This window comes from Anabrus simplex, chromosome 6 (genome assembly GCF_040414725.1).
Source record: "Anabrus simplex isolate iqAnaSimp1 chromosome 6, ASM4041472v1, whole genome shotgun sequence".
Lineage (NCBI taxonomy): Eukaryota > Metazoa > Arthropoda > Insecta > Orthoptera > Tettigoniidae > Anabrus > Anabrus simplex.
In genome coordinates, this window is record NC_090270.1 from 322,891,846 (window position 1) to 322,917,564 (window position 25,719).

At 40.4% G+C, this 25,719-nt stretch overlaps 1 protein-coding gene across 1 annotated transcript in view; it reads right to left on the reverse strand.

Moving 5' to 3' along the window:
- The window catches only part of LOC136876006 (cytochrome P450 6k1-like), a 92,530-nt gene that overhangs the window by 62,148 nt on the left and 4,663 nt on the right, over window positions 1-25,719 (reverse strand). The window contains exons 2-5 of the mRNA XM_067150564.2: window positions 15,543-15,731; window positions 11,493-11,626; window positions 6,900-7,101; window positions 51-226 (exon numbers count right to left, since the gene is read on the reverse strand). Of these exons, the coding sequence (XP_067006665.2) occupies window positions 51-226; window positions 6,900-7,101; window positions 11,493-11,626; window positions 15,543-15,731 (701 nt within the window). The remainder of the gene's footprint in view (window positions 1-50; window positions 227-6,899; window positions 7,102-11,492; window positions 11,627-15,542; window positions 15,732-25,719) is intronic.

The following is a 25,719-nucleotide window of genomic DNA, read 5'->3' on the forward strand; positions in this document are numbered from 1 at the left end:
ATCACTGAAATACTACCTCACTATGAAGGCAGAGAGAAAAATTCACTCACCTAAATTAACGCCAGCGATGCGAATAGTGTTTTTTCCTTTTACGATATTTCCCATGCACTTGATGTGCATCAGCATCTGTAGATAGTCATTCCGGAATACCCTTTTGGTTTCTCGATATAGGATGAGCTCTTTGATAAGAAGCTGGAAGAAGCTCTGATCTTCTAACTCCATATATCTGTAACAAAACACCGCACAATGTAGGTACAGAAATTGGATACAGAGAATATAATTAACAACTAGACGCAATGGCGTAGCCTGCATGCCAGCATTTTAGACGGGGGTTGCAATCTGGCTAATACTCTAAAATATCTCGTGGATGTTACCTAAACAGAAAAGGACATTGCTAATTTCCGTAGCCTATAAAGCATAGTCCATGAGACACTGGAAATAATGTACATTTACAATAACTTAGTTTTTGAATCTTTCATTAATGCTGTCCGCCTGCGGAAATTATAGTTAGAACCCTTCAAAGTAATTATATAAAACATATCAATAACACACATTTGCAGCAAATATAAACAAAACTTTTACCCAAACTATACCACTTTAGTACAGTACAGTATGTGCAAAGGACTAACTACTAAAATAATTCATGGATATTATTTAAAAAAAACAGCGGTCGCTTGGTAGGCCAAGGCCCTTCAAGGACTGTAGTGCCATGGGGGATTCAAATGATTTTTTACTGTACTCTCATCAAAGACTAAGGAAATTGGGCATGCAACATGCTTTATGGAACGCAAAGGCATTGATGATTTCACTTACATCACATCCGATAATGACGAGGCTGATTTCAGTGAGTCTGTGTTGTGTCATATCATTTCATAGTAAATTATTTATAAGTTCTAGTTCGAAAATGATCGTTCGATGGAACAAACAGTAACAGGAAGCGTTAGAAACTAGTAAAACGCCGTGCCTAAGTCTGGGATGCTTGCAGCTATGACTGAGTTATCTACTATTAATACAGAGCTTATCTTGGCGATTTAATTTTTCACTGCGTTATGTGAGAAAGCGTACCGCTCGTGATACAAGCGACGATTATGCTAGACTCGACACAACAACAGCAACAACAACAACAACAACAATAATAATAATAATAATAATAATAATAATAATAATAATAATAATAATAATTGCAGCTAGGTGCATTCATCTGATATCTACTTACGAATTGTAAAAATATTGTTTCATCCCGTCCTAAAAAGCATCACTTCCTGTTCAGTATGGCACTCCAGTAAAAATATTTATTTATTTATTTATTTATTTATTTATTTATTTATTTATTTACAGAGCTCGATACCTGCAGTCTCTTAAGTGCGGCTGGTATCCAATATTCAAGAGATATAGTGGGTTTGAACCCCACTGTCGGCAGCCCTGAAGATAGTTTTCCGTGGCTTCCGATTTTCACACCAAGCAAATGCTGGGACTGTACCATAATTAAGGCCATGGCCGCTTCCTTCCCACTCCTAACCCTTTTTTCCCATCGTCACAAAAAGACTTATATGTGTCAGTGTGACGTAAAGCAACTTGCAAAATAAAAATCTCGGTGAAGTCTGAGGGCCCCCTTGAGCCGTAGGTCTTCAAGGCACTAACGTTACGCCACTGATCAATGCATCTACGTTATCCAGTTCACCAGAGCTATAAATATTAGGGGCATAGGGCAGTAGCTTAGATAGTTAAGATCATGCAGATGATATAAATACCATTATTTTAGCAACTCACATTTAGCCCACTTCTTGTAAATTTGCTGGATTGTCCGTTTCTTCTATGCAAAGACATTAACAACATCGTCTTTATATGAAGGGTTGGAGCGTAGATTATGCAGAAGTTTTTCTACAGTGTTCAATCAGGTCTGAGAGTTTTCCTTCATACTGGGCATTGCGAAGATATTTCTTTATTCTTCTCAAGCAGGAGAAAGATCTTTCTACTGCAGCGCTAATTGCCGTTATGACCATTATTAATGTTGTCCCTTGGTAAATCACTGCTCTTTTTAGTCGGTTTATGGGTGAATTGAGAAGAGCGTACACTTCTTCCGTACGCTATGGTATTGGAGTTACTGTAGTCTACTATGGGTTGTGATAGTAATTAAAGTCACTCTTATTAATAATTTGTTTGAAGCTTCAGTATAATATTAAATTACCTCAGAATATCTGGCCATATGCGTTCAAAATAAGGGCGTTCAATGATGTTAAAAATAGGTCTGACTTTTATTTTCATTTTCCAAGAGACGCATACTTTACACAATTAAGCACATGTTTTATTTATTGCTGACTGACTGATACTTTGCTGTATTTACTTATATTTTATCCACTTATTTGTTTCTTCCGCCAGGCCAGCGGTCTAGAGGTACCGTGCCTGCCTCACACCCAGAGGCTCTGGGTTCGATTCCCGATCAGGTCAGGGAATTTTACCTGAACCTCAGGGTTGGTTCGAGATCCACTCAGCCTACGTGATTTCAGTTGAGGAGATATCTGATGGTGAGATGTCTCCTGCCGTTCTTATGAAATGCAGTGCTATGTCGTCGGATTCAGCAGAGACTACTGTACTCACTTGGAGATTAGATACTGTTACACTATGCCAAAATTATTTCGTTTTCAAATAAGTTACTTTCAGTCTGAGGATTCTCTTCGCATGGAATATTTGCTTTCAGGTGAGTATCATTTCTACAGAAGCTAACACTTTCTTCACACCAACCCTTATTCGTGAGTTTGTCTGATTTTCAAAGTTTCACTTTATACACTGACTGACAGAGCAAATGCAACACCAAGAAGGAGTGGTCAGAACTTTATGCCAATTGCAGGGTAGACTGACGTCACTGAGGTATGCTCATGATGTGAAATGCGCCGCTGTGCTGCGCACGTAGCGAACGATAAATGGGACACGGCGTTGGCGAATGGCCCACTTCGTACCGTGATTTCTCAGCCGACAGTCATTGTAGAACGTGTTGTCGTGTGCCACAGGACACGTGTATAGCTAACAATGCCAGGCCGCCGTCAACGGAGGCATTTCCAGCAGACAGACGACTTTACGAGGGCTATGGTGATCGGGCTGAGAAGGGCAGGTTGGTCGCTTCCTCAAATCGCAGCCGATACCCATAGGGATGTGTCCACGGTGCAGCGCCTGTGGCGAAGATGGTTGGCGCAGGGACATGTGGCACGTGCGAGGGGTCCAGGCGCAGCCCGAGTGACGTCAGCACGCGAGGATCGGCGCATCCGCCGCCAAGCGGTGGTAGCCCCGCACGCCACGTCAACCGCCATTCTTCAGCATGTGCAAGACACCCTGGCTGTTCCAATATCGACCAGAACAATTTCCCGTCGATTGGTTGAAGGAGGCCTGCACTCCCGGCGTCCGCTCAGAAGACTACCATTGACTCCACAGCATAGACGTGCACGCCTGGCATGGTGCCGGGCTAGAGCGACTTGGATGAGGGAATGGCGGAACGTCGTGTTCTCCGATGAGTCACGCTTCTGTTCTGTCAGTGATAGTCACCGCAGACGAGTGTGGCGTCGGCGTGGAGAAAGGTCAAATCCGGCAGTAACTGTGGAGCGCCCTACCGCTAGACAACGCGGCATCATGGTTTGGGACGCTATTGCGTATGATTCCACGTCACCTCTAGTGCGTATTCAAGGCACGTTAAATGCCCACCGCTACGTGCAGCATGTGCTGTGGCCGGTGGCACTCCCGTACCTTCAGGGGCTGCCCAATGCTCTGTTTCAGCAGGATAATGCCCGCCCACACACTGCTCGCATCTCCCAACAGGCTCTACGAGGTGTACAGTTGCTTCCGTGGCCAGCGTACTCTCCGGATCTCTCACCAATCGAACACGTGTGGGATCTCATTGGACGCCGTTTGCAAACTCTACCCCAGCCTCGTACGGACGACCAACTGTGGCAAATGGTTGACAGAGAATGGAGAACCATCCCTCAGGACACCATCCGCACTCTTATTGACTCTGTACCTCGACGTGTTTCTGCGTGCATCGCCGCTCGTGGTGGTCCTACATCCTACTGAGTCGATGCCGTGCGCATTGTGTAACCTGCATATCGGTTTGAAATAAACATCAATTATTCTTCCGTGCCGACTCTGTTTTTTCCCCAACTTTCATCCCTTTCGAACCACTCCTCCTTGGTGTTGCATTTGCTCTGTCAGTCAGTGTATTTTGCACAGTGAAACATTTCATCTACATTCACCGCCATCTTGAATAAGACCTGTTGGCCAGAAGATATGTAGGATTCAAAGTATTATCTGTATTTTCAGATAATAATTCTGTTAATATAAGGGGAATAAGATCATTTTTAAATCCCCCAGATGCACGTTTTGAATAATATGATCATCCTACAGATTTTTATGAGGCCTCCATTTTTTTGTAACTGACTCAGTGCACTTTATGAAGTGAGTCTGGGATAAATGGTTAAACAGGAAAGAAAATTCCTATACGATTTATACAGAATTTCAGAACTATTCTTGCACTCCTTATGCTTGTTTTGGTAGGTTTCTAAGTACGTTTCTTGAACATGAAAATTTGACAAAATATTGCTCTGATCTGACTTCGAAAGCATTGCAAATAAATAAATTTGAAAAACAAAATGCAAAATGTAGCTTTTCAGGTTTTCAGCAATGTCATAGTTAATGCCCTTCAAATATTACTCACAAAACACTCATTACCCCACTGTACGAGAACAGAAAATTACATTAATTTGTTTGTAAAATAGTTTTTGCTATTTTGCTTTACGTCGCACCGACACAGGGACGGGAAAGGCCTAGGAATGGAAAGGCCTGTATAAAGTACTGTGAAAGAAATATATATTTCAAAGGAACAGACTAAACGATGAATTAATGTGCCCTTTAAACAATAATAGCCAGGCTGAGTGGCGCTGGCTTTATGAACCCAACTTGGCAGGTTCGATCCTGGCTCAGTTCGGTGGTATTTGAAGGTGCTAAAATACGCCAGCCTCGTGTCGGTAGATTTATTGACACGTGAAAGAACTCATGCGGGATTAAATTCCGGCACCTCTGTGTCTCAGAAAATTGTAAAAGTAGTCAATGGGTCGTAAAGCCAATAACATTAAAATTATTAAAACAATTCTCAGAAGCAGAACAACAGAATAGCTAAACAGCGGAAAACAATGAACATCCGATATCTTAAAGGCTCACTGAGAAAAGAAACTCATTCACCATTAAACGCAAACAACACAGGCTTTTATAAATTGTCTGAATAATGTTGCAGATTTCTTATTTTACCGAACACATTTCAAACCGTAACGTATGCTAGAGAAGTGGAGACACTTATATGGAGGTCATTACAATGTTCGTACCAGACTGGTGTATGATATGGAAAAGAAACAACGCTTTCAGTCTGTAACTAGGCTAAATTTAAAATGGAAGTTACGAAAATTAACCTATTAATAAAGTTCGACCAGTGATCATGTTTAAGGTTTCCAATGTGGCCCTCGAGCCCTTATAAGTTGGAAATGCCTGGTCTACCCTATCAAAAGCCTTGGATAGATCAATTGCGACACTGCACATTTGACCTCATGAATCTAAAATTTTGCTGGAATCCTACAAGTTCAGCTTCACTAGAATAACCTTTCCTACACCCGAACTGCCTTCTATCGAACCACTTAATAAGTGCGCAAACGTATCTAATACAATAAGAAATAATGATTTCCCAGATCTTACAAACAACACATGCCAAACTGACTGGCCTGTAAATATCCGCTTTAGTTTGTCACCCTGCCCTTGTACACTGGGGCTATTATGGCAAATCTCCATTCATGTGGTATCGCTCCTTCATGCAAACAGAAATGAACGGTGTCCATCAGGGTGACCCTTTGAGCCCCCTGCTCTTCATCATAGCCACTGCAGTAGTACCAGAAGAATTAGCAACAGAAAATGTCAAAGTATACACCTACGCGGACGACATGGTACTCGTATCCCAAGAACTTCAAAATGCCCACGAAGCCTTCAACAAACTCATAGCGTGGGCCGAAAAAACGAATTGAACCTAAATGATAAGAAAACAGTGAAAATTACATTTAGAATGAGCAGAAGACTGGCAGGGAACGACTGCATCCTGTATAAAGGAAATCCACTGCGAAACGTCTCAAACTTCAAATACCTAAAGCCGAGGGGCACATACGAACTACACATCAGAGAACGCGTCTCAGCAGCCAGGAGGACAGCAAATAGTATAAAAACTCTGATGAAACTATCCCTACAAAAGGCGATGACCATATTCCGCCTGAAGATCGCACGAATTATGACATACGGATTAGAGGTGTTATAGAACCTAAACAAATCAAGAAGACAGAAAAATACACAGCTCACTTCCTGAAAAGAGTTTTAAATCTATCAAAGTACACACCCTCACGCCTCACCTACGTGCTAACAAAGGAATAGTTCTTCATAGAAGTACTTCACCTAGACCTGCTCCTGCCAGCCACCGAAGCCTACAAATATCTGCCAAGAGAATTCATCAAGAAGAGACAAGAAATATGGCTGAGTTCTTCTCGACGGTCGGTGTGACCTAGAGGGACTGGACTGAAGCCAGATACTACCTACGACACATCATGACGAGAGTAGCAGCCCATAGGTTTCACCATCGACTATGCACAACAGAGAAATACCATAACCCAGATGACAAGTACAAGTGCAAGCTATGTGGTTTAAATTGCGACCGATACCAGGTATTGTGGTGACAAATCAGAGGAACCTCACTCACACGTTTCTGTAAGACATAAAACGAACTAAATATACAAACGCAATTTACTCCATATTACGACTTGTAAAATGCTCTTCCACCTGTATACCCATTGGCTGCAATAAAATCTATTATTAAAATGTATACCAACCTTACTCTGAGAAATTCTGGTAGCTTCGGAATGAGGCTATGCAGCGTAAATCTGATAGCTTTCCACACCCCAACTGTTGGCGCTGCCAGTTTTCTCAGTGTGGCATCTGCTTCGGTAAAGGAGTTGCCATATACTCCAAATCCACATCGCACAACCACATCAGTTGTGAACTTACACGTCAGATCTCTCACTTCTAAGCCGCCTGTAATAAACATGGGTACCAACAGACCAGAAGCAACAACAAACAGAAAATTACTACATCAAAACAGAAAAATGTAAGCACTCAGATAAAGAATTGTAAAATGAATTGGAATAATAAATGCCGTACTATAATCGCAGGCCGTGAGAAAGGGGATCATGATGGTTGAAAAGAGGATAGCATCCAATCATCTAACTCGTAATTTCAATCGAGAGTCAACTAGGGAACGTATCATAATTACAATTAATTCTAATATATTGCCGTAAATATCCCTTGAAATGGCTCAAAAGATTTTTCAATGGCGGTTTTAACCACCTTTCTTAAAAAGACTTCTTCTTTGGTGTCTAGAAGCCCTGCGAAACATCCCAGCAGAGATGTGTACACAAATACAATAGTTCACTCCTTCGGTCGATAAAATTAAAAAAAGAAACGAATCAGAAGACGGAGACTCTCGTCGATAAATTAAAGTTCCAAATCATTGTATTACTCACCCCCCAGTTGACTCCGGACAAAAGTTGTGAGTTATGAGTTTGGCTACTATCATTTTTTTGATTCCTTTAATCACAGACTGTGATAATTGGACAGCACCATTCATACATCATTGGTTATCAAGTCAATTTTAACCTTCGAGAAATGTTAACGGCCCCTAGGGTGACTTCGGTTTATAATGCCGCGACAAATATCGTTAGTACAACTGCCACTGTACCCTGCATATGATACATAGTATTCGCAACAAGTGACCAAGGTATGGTGACTAGTTACTTACATACAGCAATGGGAGTGAATACCAGCAGGTAGTTTGAGAAACTATTTACTTTACTTTTGCAGGCGTTTCCACTTTTCATCAGTTGCCTTTTACTCAGGTGCTACATGTTCCTATCCTCCTAATCTTCTTCATACAGACCTCTCCTTTCCATGGCTTTAGCTACTGTTCCCCTCCAGGTTGCTTTTTGTCTCCCTCGAGCTCTTCTTCCTGGTGGAGACCAGTTGAGCAAACACTGTATCCATTGCTCTTCTTCCGTCCGTCGGTTATGTCCATACCATCCGAGTGCTTGAGCACCAATCCTATCTGTAACCGCTTCTCCCGCGCACATATCTATTCTTACAGATTAAATAACTAGTGTTAAAATTCATTGTGGAAATACATGATGTGACCAGCGATCATATTAGTGTGATTTGCCAGTGAAGTCCCCCGTTTGCCCAAAACACGTCTTCTCAAGCAGATGATAATTATACACTACTGTCAATTGAATGATGGACAATGAATTCTGGGAGGACAGACAAAAGTGATACATGAAGATATAAAGACTAGTATGAAGAAATGCCAAATTATTGACTTCAGCAACTGGGAGGATATTGCGTCTGAAATGCCGATGTGGCGTTATATTGTCCACGGGGTCTCACTACATTTTAAAAACAGCGACGGAGGCACGAGCCCGAAAAATGTGACCGTAGAAATGAAGGAGGACATCACAGAAGAAATGACGGTCAGGTTCCACAACAACAAGGAGATTTGGTAGTTTTGGTGTGGCAGAGTAATTGGTCTCTTAACTCATCTAGGATCTCATAATCAGCAATACTGATGGCCTAGGAAGACAATTGTGTACAGTATATCGATGATATAACGATGGTTTACAGTGGTTTCTGTAAACACAAAACGCTTCTTGAGTGCAGTGCACGAACGAGTCAGAAGGAATGTTCATTCTCTATATTTCCCGCTGCACTATTTGTGGTCTTTTCATAAATATCAACTCTGAGGGCCTTTCTTTATCTGAATCGTAAGTACCTTGAAGTCATGCACTAACACCAGCTTTAACTCTCTTCTTACTGACATATAGTACGAATTACCTACACAAGACTACCAATAATTATTAAAAATCAACATATATGGTATGTCCATTGCTTTTTCAGGTTTAGATCCGTTATTGGATGTTGGCGATCCACGTAACAATCTTGTCTTTGTTAACCGCAGTTCGGAACAATTCAGCGGATGAAGTCTGAAACGAAGTTCTTAAATTTCTAGCTATGAAATCCGTCTTTTCCCAGTTCCACGTATACCGACTATTTACCCGTGAAATACTAGTTTAAGAAGCCCGTACCAGGCGGCTTGCGTGCTCCGTACTTTCTACTTATAAATGTCCGGCATGCAAAAATGTTAAATGGGATGTCTATTAACTAATTTTCATAGGGGCACTACTGCCAGCAGGCAGGTTACGTCAGAATAGGTAGAAATAACAACCGGACGGTCGGTCGCAGCTTGTTTTTCCGCGCTACCTGTCTAATGCAACCCCTTGGATTAATAAACCTTGTTTACGACCGCATAGTACTAAGCTGGTGTATGTACTAGTATACAGCAGAACTACATTTGCTGTCTGCATATCGGCAATGGCTAGTGTGTTCAGCAACGACGAATACACAGCATTTTAATCTGTGGAGAATCTGGTGAATCTGGCTCCAAACACACGTCTGCCTTCTTCTTTTCCTTCTTCTTCTTCTCCATCTTCTACCGCTTTTCCCACACCTGTGTAGTCTTGGGTGCGAACTGTGTCGCACATGTGGATTTAGCACTATTTTACGGCCGGATACCCTTCCTGACACCAACCCTATATGGAGGGATGTTATTAGGCCTACTATTGCGTGTTTCTGTGGTGGTTGGCAGTGTAGTGTATTGTATGAATATGAAGAGGAAAGTGTTGGGACAAACACGATCACCCAGTCCCCGAGCCAGAACAATTAATCAGACGCAATTGAAATCCCCGACCCAGCCGGGAATCGAACCCGGGACTCTGAAGGCCTCAACGCTGACCATTCAGCTAAGGAGTCGGACAGGCGTCTGCCTCCTACACCCGTATTTCGCCGAACAGTATTACTTTCTGTTTCATACAAACAACTCTTTTGCCGAGTGGAATGTCTGCATGTGTATAAATTAATAAATTATTAAATTTTCTTTTCTGCACCTTTGGCGTATTTACAAATGCACCCTGTTAAGGGACGTGACTGCTATTTGTTTCACAACATCCACAATACAGCACGTTGTAGGACGCCTTCGAAAACAAGTGACCAGGCATCCCATGCAACACTAGTGTATGCGGGACAATTGTAAGTAGGAAGTACGGCGCTCGCGAGCCGCGAGGTATATCTCAGGATGTCCCATCACTTGGCCCAAGTATTCGGATTTTCTTACTTCTTTTTGTTTGTTTCCGAATTTGGACATCTATGTACCGCATAGAACTTAAGGCATATTGGCCTTTCTCCTCCTCTCTTCGCAGAATCTGTTCATTATTTCGCTACTCATCTTTCTCTGCTCTTCGGAAATTATCTGACTGGGTCTCTTTTAAATTATTTTAGGCTGTCGACTCTTCTCCGGAATCTCTTCTATTGTGGATTATCTTTGGTGTAAATCCAAATTCTTCCGCATTCCTCTTGACCTCTTGTACCCACCTGGAGGTGGCCTTTAATTCCATGATAGTCCGGCTCCATGGCTAAATCGTTAGCGTGCTGGCCTTTAGTCACAGGGGCCCCGGGTTCGATTCCCGGCTGGGTAGGTAATTTTAACCATAATTGGTTAATTTCGCTGGCACGGGGACTGGGTATATGTGTCGTCTTCATAATCATTTCATCCTCATCACGACACGCAGGTCGCCTACTGGCGTCAAATCGAAAGACCTGCATCTGGTGAGCCGAACTTGTCCTCGTACACTCCCCGCACTAAAAGCCATACGCCATTTCATTTCATTTTTCATCCCATGTTATATCAGAAAATCCTTTTCGACAGATGTATCTTGAACGGCTTAGTCGGCGTAAACTACAAAGGCGCACGAATGGCCGTTTGTTGTTCAACTTGCTTCACTGAAATCGCTATTGCTCGGCTTTCCTTGATCAGATATGAATGTTTCTATATACCAGTAGACTATAAACCTTTCTCGAGAAATGCGTAATGGAATGGTGAAAACGGCATGAAAATCCATCCCGTATTTCTTGAGATTGACCATCACAGACAGACGGCGGTAAAGGCGTGCGCGGTTCATCCGGAAGGACGTAGGTTCGATTCCCCGTCAGGAAGTCGAAAAAGTTAAGAAATGAGATTTCCACTTCCAGAGGTGTACATGGCTCTGCGGTTCTCAGCCTATACCAAAAACAGAGAGGTTAATTCCTGGGGGCAAAGGTGACCGAGCATAGAACTAACCCTCATCAAATTCCGAGTTTATGGATAGTGAAAGCATTTACTTTTCACCGCTTCAAGGGCCTATATAGCCTCTACCGGGATGACTTTGAATGTTGTTCATACTTTCTTTTTTAACATAAAAATGTTACGGAGTCTATCTAGTCATAACATGAATATTGCTTACAATATTTTAAGCGTAAACATTTGAAGTAACACTAAATATATTAACCTGGTCTATGTTTAGGCGCCTCAGTCTCCAAATACTTTATAATTTCTCTGGATTCTAGAGCCATTGTTGGGAAGTGCGTCACGACTCTCCCAAGGGTGAAAGCTGGTGCTTCCAGCGATCTGACACCTCTCCATCTGTAACAAGTTAAACGAGAGTTATGATGATTAATCGCACACTAACAGCGCTTCTAGCAGTCTACATCTACGTCACCTACTGGGTTCCTAAGATTACGTTATTGTCATAGTGTGTACCATGACGTTTAAAGTAGGATCTTCGAAATGTATTGGAAATCGAAATAGGTGTTCACATTTTAATCACGAACGCACAATGGCCTTTAAATTTAGGAACATTCCTTCCACTTTAAGCAGACATGTTGCATCACTGCTATTGGAGAATGAGACACATGAATGCATCTTATTGTGAGATTGCCTTGCTTTGCTAACATTGGCACTTGCTGTTGACAAAGTGTGTATCTCAGATCACTTCACACCCAGACAATTATACTTGTAAATTAAGTTTAGAAGATGTGTTTTAACTGAAAGATATTTTACATCAGATTTAATTTTCATTGTGCGTTCGTGATTAAAATGTGAACACCTATTTCGATTTCCAATACATTTCGAAGATCCTACTTTAAACGTCATGGTACACACTATAAGTTATAACTGAATATCGTTTATAGGGCTGAAGAGAGCAGTGATAACTTATTTCATTTTACACTGTTGCGGTAGTTAAATATCTAGGGTCAACTAACAGAAAACGGATCAATCTATATATAAAAAATAATGGTTTTGTCTGTACATTGCTCAGAATTTAAAAAGAATGGTATTTATTTATCGGTCGTGTCCACAGTAACAAGGAATATTTATCTGTTTATCTGTCTGTCTGTCTATCTGTATGTATACACGCGCATCACGAGAAAACGGCTGAAAGGAATTTAATGAAAATCAGTATGTAAAGTCGAGGAATAAGTCGCTACAATCTAGGCTACAAATAATTTTATTCTCGATGAGTAAAATGGTAGTTTAGGGGAAGGCCTAAAATTTAGTTCTCAATTATTTATGTTATTAGTGTTACGATCGATAAATACTACATAACTAAAGTTATCCAGTATTACATTTCCGACCATTTATGTCTTATACATTTTTACCGTATAATGGAATGAATAAACATTCACATAAACCACACTTCTGTATTTTAGGAAAAGAGAAAACAAATCCATGATATAATAAGTATATCTCTAAACTATATACATAACACATACAATTTTTAGAAATGAATATGAGAGCCAATAACAAATAATATTTTGTGGTCATAAAGGAATACTATTGAATGAATAGCAAATCATATTATATTCCAGTATACTCTCTGATGAGGATACACATGACTGACATTTTGGTGTCATACGAATATTCAGGAATAAACTCATTTGATAATACAGTACCAGCGTAAGTTCTACTTAAGAATATTTAAGAAAAGGTATCTAAACACAATTATGAACCAGATACAGTAATAAGATTGCGATACAGCAAGGTGAGACTATATGTCAATTTTATTTGTGATTAACATGAGTTATTACAATACTGTTTATTTGATATATGAGGTAATATTTGTTGAAACAATACAAAATGATAACATGTCATAACTAATAGGTAATTGATTTTCGTTCGGCAGATATGGTAGTTTTATGAGATAAGTATTGATTCTTTTGTTAAATGCTGAATATTGGTACTCGTATACTAGTTTGGATCTCAGCATTACCATAACTACACTCATGAATGATATAGATTACTTGGTCACTGAGGTGGAACATTTTATATTTTATACAAGATTTGAATGGGTTCGTTTTCTCAAGTTGCATGTCAATTTAATAGAATCAGCAGTTTTTTTTGTTAGTGACTCTATTGCTAATGTTACTGTTCGCCGACGGTATTGTTCGACCTGTGTTAGCAAATGCCATTATTACGATTTCATTTACCCTGCATATCTCCATTGAATGGAATAAATGGGGAAACCTTACTCTCAGTAACTTTAAATAGGACTTGTTGTTTCTTAGTTTGATGTCCTGTCACCCGTTTGTCAATGTTACATGTAGATGTCAGCACTTTTTAGAGCGTTGTATTGGGACGGTTGCGCTCATGATTGTATTATTGTTGTGCCTTAATCGTCATCATCATCATCATCATCAATGTCCCACTCCAGTCGCCTGAGCAGAGGAGGGGTGGCTGCTGCTCTGCCGTGGCTCTACGCCTCTGTATTCGGGAGACGGAGAGGGACTGGTCCCCACTGCCGGCTGTCCTGAGAATGGTTTTCCGTGGTTTTCCATTCTCCTGCACTAAGGCGAATGCCGGGACAGTTCCTAGTATAGGCCACGGCCGACAATCCTCTCAGCTTCTCCGTACATCTCCTTCTCCGATACAAATCTCCCGGCCTGAGAGACGGTGTCATCGTCTAAGAGGCCCACCTCCCCGTTCAGGGGAGGAAAGAAAACATTTAGTAGTAGTTATGATAACCTACGAACTTTTGTATCCTTTGAGTAGACGAGGGCTATGCTAATATATGTATATTTGGGTACGGACGCTTGGGCTCTGTCTCCACTATTATCACATTTGTATCGACTGCCTCTGTGGATCCGTGGTAGAGTGTCGGCTTCCGAATCCCAAGATAGCGGGTTCAAACCCGGCAGAGGTAGTTGGATTTTTAAAGGGCGGAAAAAAGTCCATTCGACACTCCATGTCGTACGATGTCGGCATGTAAAAGATCTCTGGTGATACATTTGGTATTTACCCGACAAAATTAATTAAATCTCAGCCATAGACGCCCAAGAGAGATCCGGTTTACTCTGTCTGCCATCTAGCGGACCTAGAGTAAAACGGAACATCGAAATTGACGAGCAGACAGCCAGATGGCGTCAAATCGAAATGTCTGCACACGGTAGCTGAGGCCATACGATTATTATTTACATTTGTATCTGGTCGAGTATTTACAGATCACGTAACCAGGTGTGCACCCATGACTTCTTATTCTTCTTCTTCTGGTTACATTTGCCATTCATCCACTGGGACATACGGTTAGGTTACAATATCTTGTGAAACCCCTCGGCAAAGGACCAAGTGTTAAACCTAATTCTATGTGATGTGATCAAGTACTCGAAAATCTGTAGGGACTGGGGGTCAGAAACTGGGGGAAGATAACCAATTCAAGGATCAGATCGCGAAGATTGTTGTAAAATTCACACGGTCCAGTCGGCCTGTTTGCTTGATAATAATAAAAACAGGATTATTCACTTGATTCATGACGCAAATCTGAATAATCAGCTATATACGAGGCGTGTTTTTTTTAAAGTAAGGGCCGTTTTGTTGTAGACACTAGTAGTTCCCGCGTGCGTCGTGTGTCGGCATGCTTCAAGAACAACGGTGCGCAGTTGCAGCTCTGTTGCTAATCTGTACGGTTCTATTCTGTGCTTGCTCAAATGTTCAAGATTATCGACTCACCCGCCCCGTGCGATGTTCGTAAGGAACCTGTGTGCTGCAGACATTCACCGACAGATTTGCCAAGTGTATGGTGCTAATGCTATGAGTGAAGGGAAAGTGAGTAAGTGGGTACAAGACTTCAAAGATGGCCGTGAAAACGTCCTTGATGAGGCCCGCTCCGGTCGCCTATCTCTGATCACAGACGATTTGGTGGCTTAAGATGAAGATTCGTGACGACAGACGCTTCATAATAACAGCTCTCTCAAATGCCTATCCTGACGTGTCTAGGCCGGGAACTCTTGGTTATCGGAGCAGGCGGCAATTTTCTGTAAAGAGGTTATTCTAAACTTAGTTGTAAGGTATGATAAGTGTTTCAACAAACTTGGCGGATATGTTGAAAAATAGAGTAAAGTATGTAGAATCTGCAAATAAATGTGGTGTTTGAAAATCGTCTTTCCTTGTGTAGTTATTTTCAAACGGATCTTACTTATAAAACACGCCTCGTAGTTATTCTTCCGGTTAGTCATCGCTATAATTATATTTAGGAATACACAAGGAATCTTTCCTTTATACTTACACATCTCCACTTAGCATCAAAGGGCACCGAGCTACTAAAGGATCCAAGTTCTTATCCACCACATAATATGTCTCTTGAAAGGAATCGAAATTGGTAACGAGCACTTTCTTGATTATTTCTGGATCTCGAACCAAAAGAATTGGAGTTCTGATCTGATAGTAGCCGAGAATAGGCTGTCCTGCTCCAGCCCTGAAAAGATATTCAGTGTAATAAGTTGTCATAAGAGCTGCTAGGTGGAATGAGTGTAAACGTATATATCCGTAACCAGTTGCAAGTAAGAAAAACAATCTATTGACCTTACAGTATAATCAAATTAGATGGATCACTTCTTTAGATTCAATCAATCAATCAATCAATCAATCAATCAATCAATCAATCAATCAATCAATCAATCAATCAATCAATCAATCAATCAATCAATCAATCAATCAATCAATCAATCAATCAATCAATCAATCAATCAATCAATCAATCAATCAATCAATCAATCAATCAATCAATCAATCAATCAATCAATCAATCAATCAATCAATCAATCAATCAATCAATCAATCAATCAATCAATCAATCAATCAATCAATCAATCAATCAATCAATCAATCAATCAATCAATCAATCAATCAATCAATCAATCAATCAATCAATCAATCAATCAATCAATGCTGATCTGCATTTAGGGCAGTCGCTAGGTGGCAGATTCCCCATCCGTTGTATTCCCAGCGTTTTCTTAAATAATTGCAAAGAAATTGGTAATTTATTGAACATCTCCCTTAGCAGGTTATTCAGATTCGTAACTCCCTTTCCTATGAACAAATATTTGTCCCAATTTGTCGTCTTGAATTCCTATTTTATCTTCATATTGTGATCTTTCCTACTTTTAAAGACACCACTCAAACTTATTCGTCTACTAATGTCTTTCCACGCCATCTCTCCAATGACAGCTCGGAACAGACCGCTTAGTCAAGCAGCTCGTCTCCTTTCTCTAAAATCTTCCCAGCCCAAATTTTGCAACATTTTGTAACGCTATTCCCTTGTCGGAAATAAGCCAGAACAAATCAAGCTCATTTGGATTGTTTCCAGTTCCCGAATCAAGTAATCCTTGTGAGGGGTCCATACACTGCAACCATTTCTAGATGGGGCTCTCTTACCAGAGACTTATATGATCTCTCTTTTATATCCTTACTACAACCCATAAATACCATCATAACCATGTGAAGATATCTGTACCCTTTATTTACAATTCAATTTATGTGATTACCCCAATGGGGATCTTTCCTTGTATTAACACCTAGGTACTTACAATCATTCCCATAAGGAATTTCCACCCCATCAACTCAGTAATTAAAACTGTGAGGACTTTTCCTATTTATGAAGCTCACATCCCGACTTTTAATCACGTTTATCATCATGCCATTGTCTACCGTCCATCTTACAACATTATCGAGATCATTTTGCAGTTGCTCACAATCTTGTAATTTATTTATTACTCTATTCAGTCTCCACAGTCTCTGACGATGGCGACTTACTGATGAGATCAACGTAAGGATATAAGTGACGAATTTCAACGGGCGTCACTTGCGACCGCCGGATGAAGAACTATCTGAAATTTAAGATATATCGTAATGTTATCTGTCCGATCGCTCTCTACGCCATTGAATGTTGGCCAGCTACAAACGACGCCGACCAAGCGTCATAAAAACGAAGATTCATAGATGGACAGCTGATACCACTAGACTGGATCACATTTTAAATTATGTTATTAGGAAACGTGTTGGCTTTGCACCGATCCAGAAGAAAATACAGGAAAGACGTCTGCGCTGGTTTGGGCATGTGTTGCGTGCAGAGGACAATACATTGGAAGTCACTGAAAAGAAGCACACGGGATGACCAAGACAGCGATGGATTGATACAGTGCACAACGACCTGAGATGTGTAATACTACATCCAGACATGGCATGTGACCCAAGACAACGAATCCCTGCCACCAAGTGGGACAAATGCTAAAGAAGGAAAATAAGAATATGAAACAGAAGAAGAAGAAGAAGAAGAAGATTACCACGTGTGTGTGAGCCTCGGAGTGCATGTGAAAAATGTAGTTGAACCCCAGTACCTACTCTACACGAGTTAACACTGCAGTCGAATACCCTTCAGAGTGCTTAAATTTTCATATACGACAGTGGGTCTACTGTTGCGTAGAAGGTATAAAATGCTTGCTATCTCCACCTATACCACCTTGATGGAGGGCTTTATACCCCTTAGGAAGATAAATTCCCTTTCTTTTAATTTTCTGGATATATGGCTCCGGAACAGATGCACTTATGTCCTTCAAATTTTATACGCTGATGATTTAATTATTTCTCTCATCCATAGATTAAATAAAATTTTCGAATACGAGAAGTTCTTACTATAACTTGCAAATTCAAAACTCACTGACTTCGTGAAATGGAAGAAAATCTTGGATCATCCGTCATTTGAAGGTACAACATCTCGTTGTACACTCTACGATTTACACGGTATTAAAACGCAAATGTAATACATTATAATTATTAATGAAAGGATAAAGGATTCAACTTAAGTACTTCTTCATTCAAATCAAAGTTATACTTGAAATGATTAACCCATTTATTAAAACGATTGCTCCCATGCACTACACAAATTTATACAGAAGAGCTGATTGTTATTCTCACCTGTATATGTCCAGTATGACATCTGGAAATGCCTTTCTAAATAACACAATATCCAGGACGCTCCCGAAGAGTGGCTGAGGCTTTAAGTACGGTACACCTCTTGACTTCCAGTAATCATAAGTCGAAATGGAGTATAGATAAAATACTACGACGAGAAGAACGGCCAATGGCAACACAATCAAATGCATTGGATCTGTAAGTAAAACAAGACTAGAGAGTTGTTGTTTAGGTCTTCAGTCCATGGGACGATTTATTATTGGTATTATTTATTTATTTACGAGCATTCTGACAACAGAAATATTAGAAGCATAGTGAAAATGGTGAGCCCTACGTGCATGATATATGCTTCCTAGACCAATGCTTAAAATTAAATATTACTTACAATATTCTTATTGTATAATAAACGAATAAGAAAAAATAAGGAATTCATAACATATATATGCATATATAATGTCTCAGTGTTCATTCATTCTGTCAATCAACAACTTCATTAACAATTTAAATCACCCGTTTATTGACTAATTCGTTTACTCACATTCTATCTTTCACTCTACTAGTCTGAGATTCGTTCATCTCTCACATACATATGTATTATATACGGGACATCTCTTTACTTCCAGTAATCGTAAGTCCGGATGGATTATAGAAACATGAAGCATATTTATGTCAAAATATATTCTTTGGCTGATAATTTTAATACGCCATGCTCTATTCTAGGGAGTCCACGTAACATTGCAGCTTCCTGATGCAGGATTTTTGTGCCTTTTAATGTATTCCACACCAGCCAGCACAGGGCAGCCACCAGTTATATGATCAATGGTTTCTAGTGACAAGGTGCATCTACGGAATCGTTCATTTGACATTATTATTATTATTATTATTATTATTATTATTATTATTATTATTATTATTATTATTATTATTATTATTATGCCTGTGCGAGGCTTAAAACTTAAAAGAAACCACTTTTCTCTTTGCGAAAATCAAATGATGATAAATAATATATGCCTTCCTGTCATGGCCATCCATCAACGCCTCCTAATTTTAGATGGCAACCAAACTATAAAACATAGCCTGCTCGCTTGCTAGGTAACATTGTCTGACCGTCCATCCATACCTTACATCACTGTCTGCACGGATGCTATGGTTACACTTCCGTCATACATTTTGTCGCGTCACCGTACACAAATTTTTGGATGAACCCCAACCATAAGACATATTTATGTCAAAATGCGCCGATAATAAGGACCAATGGTAAAAGCAGTTCCTTTAAATTACATTTTTAAAAGTACCATACTATCCTATCATATCATATATTCACGCCTGGGCATCTCATTACCATTCTTACATGCGTACACTTCTCTCAAAAACTTACAAAACATTTTGTGTCTCGAGATGTTTTCTATCAATCAATCACTTTCCCTGGTCAAGTTTTGACAGTTCGAAGCAGTATCTCCTTATCTGTAATCTGATCTACTCATACCATGTTCCACATTCCTTAGCACCACTACATTACCTTCTATTCTCTTGTTTCTGCACCGGTTACAGTCCGTGTTTCACTTTAATTCAATGTTACACGCACATAAAAGCCTTCAGAAACACCTTTGTAATGTGAATATCTGTATTTGATTCTGGTACATTGCTTTTCTTAGAAAATGCGTTTCTTGTTTTGGCTAATCTACTATACGCAAACCTTTTCTTGAGCCCGACTTTTACGGGGTGAGGAGTAAGGAGGGAGCGCTGTCGGTTCCGGTTATACTGCCAACTGGATGGAAATGAAATCAGAATTGAATCGATATGAATTATCTAAATATTTATTATCTTACGTCAACAACTGTGTCACACATACATTATTTAACATTATATAACATTTCTCGATGCGAATCTCGTTACTAGGGTGAATTATATAGTTTGGCTTTGCTGTGTAAACAACAACAGTACTAGTTCGTAAAGTGTACGCTAGATGTCGTACAGCGATAAATAAACGATTCATAGTTTGTGTTTCAAAGGTTGCTCAAGAAAAGGTTCGCGTACAGTACATTGTATGTGCACACTTCTGTCATCGTTAATTACAATATCACGAGATATTTTCGAATTTTTAGAGTGTCGTCGTAGTCCAGAGTTAACATACCGGTTTCCCATCAGATATTCCTGATTAAATTTTAGGTTCTGTTCTTTCTTTTGGAACAAGAACTATAGCTCGGAAATGCACACAAAAAAGGGCAGAATTCCGCTCTAGGCCAGTCTAAAAATCAAATCAAATCAAATCAAATCAAATCAAATCAAATCAAATCAAATCAAATCAAATCAAATCAAATCAAATCAAATCAAATCAAATCAAATCAAATCAAATCAAATCAAATCAAATCAAATCAAATCAAATCAAATCAAATCAAATCAAATCAAATCAAATCAAATCAAATCAAATCAAATCAAATCAAATCAAATCAAATCAAATCAAATCAAATCAAATCAAATCAAATCAAATCAAATCAAATCAAATCAAATCAAATCAAATCAAATCAAATCAAATCAAATCAAATCAAATCAAATCAAATCAAATCAAATCAAATCAAATCAAATCAAATCAAATCAAATCAATGGGATTTATTTAGCGTACGCGATTTTTTTCTTCAACATCATCTAAGAATATCTCATTAAAATATTACTATTTAATGTTACTGGACAAATTATTAGCCATATCAGAACCATATTAGAAATATTACTATACTGTACCATTTTGTGGACCATTCAGTAAGCAAATTGTGACCATTGTTCTGCCGACTGCCATATTTACAGTAAGACATTCGACTGTTAATAAAAATCTCGCTCAACGCATTTATACAAGAATACATCAAAATAGAGAGATTTTTAGATCCAAAATTCACAAACCGGACCAAGTGGACAAACCGAATAAAACGACTGGAATAACGGAGAGAACAGAAGCCCACAGTAAACCAATGAAAACACTGTGGGCACAAATGAAGGCAACTAACTACTGTACTAACAACTTTGCCTAGTCCAGGAAGTTCAGTGACGGTGGACCGATCCAGCGAACCCATAATGAGAGTCCACTACGTTGTCCACTCGGTTGTGCATTATTATTTTGTAGTCTTCCGTACACTAAGTAAATTTTTCTTTCAGAATAAAATTAATTCCGTATTTTTTATAAGCCTAGGATTTTTCCTTAACAATTCCGGCGTGCCGATGACCTAGCTGCTAGGCCCCTTTAAACAACAAACATCATCTAACCATTCCGGCACTACTGAATTCCTAGCGTAGTACTAAAGCGGCTAACTTGCTGTGATGCAATAACTCTGGCTGTGGAACCAGGCTAAAGAAAGTACCGTATAGTCCCTCTCTTTACTAACGAAAAATTGATGTTACAAATGTGTAAGTATTCTATTTTTACTCTTAAATGTGCATAAATGTCCGCCTCTGTGGTGTAGTGGTTAGTGTGATTAGCCGCCATCCCGGGAGGCCCGGGTTAGATTCACGCCTTTGGCACGAAATTTTGAAAGTGTTACGTGGGCTGTAACGGGGTGGACTCAGCTTCGGGAGGTCAAGTGAGTAGAGGTGGGTTCGATTCCCACCTCAGCCATCTTGGAAGTGGTTTTCCGTAGTTTCCTACTTCTCCTCCAGGTAAATGCCGGGATGGTACCTAACTTAAGGCCACGGCCGCTTCCTTCCCTCTTCCTTGTCTATCGCTTCCAGTCTTCTCTTCCTCCGCAAGGCCCCTGTTCAGCATAGCAGGTGAGGCCGCCTGGGCTAGGTACTGGTCATCCTCCCCATTTGTATCCCCGACCCAGAATCTTAAGTCCCAGGACACTGCCCTTCAGGCGGTAGAGGTGGGATATCTCGCTGAGTCCGAGGGAAAAACCGACCGTGGAGGGTGAACAGATAAAGAAGAAGAAGAGGAAGAAAAAATGTACATAAATTAAGAAGCTGTGTCTTCTTATTATTATTACCGATTGATGTTTGGCTTGAGTCAATAGGCGCGGATAGCCATTTCTTCTCTAGTACAGTAGCCATGATGCAATGACAATCTGATAAGTCTGTGGCCATTGAATACAGTTTGTATTCTACTTAAAAGGTAATTCTGTTCAGTTTTTTATAAGTCAAGGATTTTCCGTGCATTATCCAAACGATTAAACAAATAGATATGATATGGGCTTTTGGACTTATCCCGCGTCAATGAAACAAGGTGAAACTCGTTACCGGTACGTTTCGCAGAGAACTTTGCTCCGCGTCTTCAGAAGAGCGTCTCGACTGTCCACGAGAAAGACTTCTACAATAATGAGGGTTTGAATTTAAGAATGCTTTACCGTTGGAGCTGTAATGGTACGCTCCAGGTGGCTCGCTGCATGCTGCACAGCACTCCATGCGGGAGCTGACGACACCATTAAGCTCAAATCACTGTCAACTTGATGCGTCGCTCTAGCAGGAGCGCAGCGAGGGATCCAGACGGCCGTGCTCAAATTAGGATGTCCTACCACAGCGTGTGCACATGAGAAGTAACAGAGAGGACATCGGGTGAAGTGATGGAAGAAAGTAGAAACTAATAAATGCAACGAAATAGACCAGGATAGAATAGAACAGAGCTGAAGAATGGATGAAAGTATGTGGAGAAAACCAGAGGGTGATAATGGCGTGAGACGGTGTGAGAGGGAGGGGGAGGGGCGGCGAAACCGATGTACACACGGTATGAAAGTACGACATTAATACATAACACATAGCTTGGAATGAACCAACTGGTGATGATGATGTTTGGAAAACACCGAAACGAAATAACAATATCGAAAGGACATGGAAGAGAACTACCTAAGTAAATACTTAGTGGCTGGCAACCACGTATTACTTAATTGACAGCCAGTGTCCCTGATGAAATTGTTAGCATTTTTACGTATTTTGACAGATTCCCGTATAATCCTAGAACTATAGTGTTTAGTGTGGATAACAGCTCGAACATATTGGAACACGACATCATGACCCACCGATAGGGCATGCTCAGCTATTGCTGACCTCTCTGGCTGGTTGAGACGGATATTTATTTGGTGTTCCTTGATTCGAGTCCCTATTGACCGTCATGTTTGGCCAATGTATATCTTGCAGCAAGTCCAGGGAAATTTGTGCACCCCAGGATGTAATGGACCTAAACTGTGAGCAATTATAGTGACGGTGCCAAACATGGATTTTATATTGTGCTTGTGGAGGTCTTTAGCAATTCTGTCTGTGATGTTGTGAATTTAAGGCAGGTAGGCAGTTCCCTTCATTTCTTCTTTCTGTGAGCTTTGCTTAGTTGTCCTTCTGGGTCGTCTTGGTCTCCCTCTACTTCTCTTACAATCCAATACAGAGTCCATTATTCTCCTAGGTAACCTATCCTCCTCCATTCGCCTCACGTGATCCGACCACCGAAGCCGGTTTATGCGTACAGCTTCATCCATCGAGTTCAATCCTAAATTAGCCTTTATCTCCTCATTCCAAGTACCCTCCTGCCATTGTTCCCGCCTGCTTGTACCAGCAATCATTCTCGCTACTTTCATGTCTGTTACTTTTAACTTATGAATAAGATATCCTGAGCCCACCCAGCTTTCGCTCCCGTAAAGCAAAGTTGATCTGAAATATACCTCATAAACGTAACTTGTTACAGACGTGTGAAAATTGGTATTTGTAGTCTCCTTTAAAAATAAAGAAACACGTACTTTTTCTTTCTTTCGGAAAATCAACTTAAGCTGGAGATCGAAAATAAGTGAAGAAGGAGTTGAATTCAGTTTATGAGGATACTTATATCTCAAAAACTAAGATGTTACAGACGTGAAATTTTGTATTTGGAAACTCCTTTAGATATAAAGAAAACTTTTTTCGACATAAAAGAGGACTGTTTCTCACACATAGAGTTCCATGTCCCGTGTTCCAGATTTAGGTCTGCCAGTAGCCTGATCATCTTTAGCCCCAAAAGACAATGCCACAAACGTGGTTTACAGAGAGGTTGTGGGGTAAATGAAATGCAATTTTTCTGTGAGATTTTACACTTCAGGGATTTACAGATAATGTCGTAGTGCAGTGCCGAGGAACAAGTAATATTTATCCAATTACGAAATCCTCGCGAGCGAAGCCGTGGCTAGCAGGTAGTTATATTAGATAAGCGATGCATTAAACATGTCGTGGTGGTGGTGATTATTGTTTTAAGAGAAAGTACAACTGGGCAACCATCCTCTATATAACACTAATCAGAGAGGAAAAATGGAAGGGGTCCGACACGTCGAAAATTGAAGATATCGGCCAAAAGAAGACGAGGACCATGAAGGGTGTGAAAATGAAAGACTCCCTAGGCCTCCATACGTAACACCGTCGCGGTCGGAAAGGAACAAGAGTTGACCAAGAGAGGTCGGATGATATAGATGAAAGTGGGGATTCTGGCAAAAGTAAGTGGAAGCAATGTCATGACTCAGTTAAGGGCTCCTTGGTCGCCATTCCACACTCCAAAGTTCAGAGCGCCTGAGCCCCTTTCAGTCACCTCGTACGACAGGCAGGGGATACCATGGGAGTTTTTCTACCGCCCCACCCACAGGGGGATTGAACATGGCGTTTTCGTTCACGAATAACGATATTGATACCATAATCTCTATATTAAAAGAGTTTACTAAAACAGAATTGGGAAGTCCGTCTGTCCGTTCTAGTGGACTGATTTGCTTCATTTTTGTTTTATTCTGTCCGGAATTACCTGCCGGTGAATCACGAGACAATGACAGGTATCTACGTTCCGCCAACTTTGGGTAACCATAAAATCAAATCATTAAATTATCACCCCAATAATTACAGGCGAAGGTTTACTCTAACCCGCAATACATTCTGTACTTAGCAGGTTGCTAGGCGACTAACACTTTCATTAATATTCTGATATATATATTGAACCATTCTGTTCATGGGAGCAATTGTATTAATTTGAGTATTGGATAGTGGAATAATACTAGGCCACCCACGAAGCCGATGTCTTACAGTATATGTCATAAAGGGGGCCAAAAGAAGCGTTCTTATGTGAAGTGAGTGCGAGCGTCATTATGAGAAATCTCCAGAACCCATTAGAAGGAGTTATGTCCAAAGCGAAGCCTCTTGATGAAGCTTGGGGACGCTCTTCCAGTTCCCGGCTAAACTTATTCTAGGAGGGAAGAATGAAATAAATTAATATCTTTGGTTACAGAAGAGTTGCATTGGATTTGAGACAAGAATTGCAACCTGTATTATATCTGCTTTATTTTGATAGGCATTAGGGCTGCATTAATTAATGCATTCGCTAAGTTGCGCTCATGATAATTAATGCGGGAAAATTTTCCCGGGCACGCTAAGATTGCACGCAGCCAAGTGGCGTGATGACGCTACCCGGAATTATAAATTAAGGCCGCCAGGGCATATCAGAGTCATTCTTGGAACGAGAGGCTGCAGGAACGAATCGTCATACGGCGTGTTGGTCCTGAGAACAACGCTTTGTC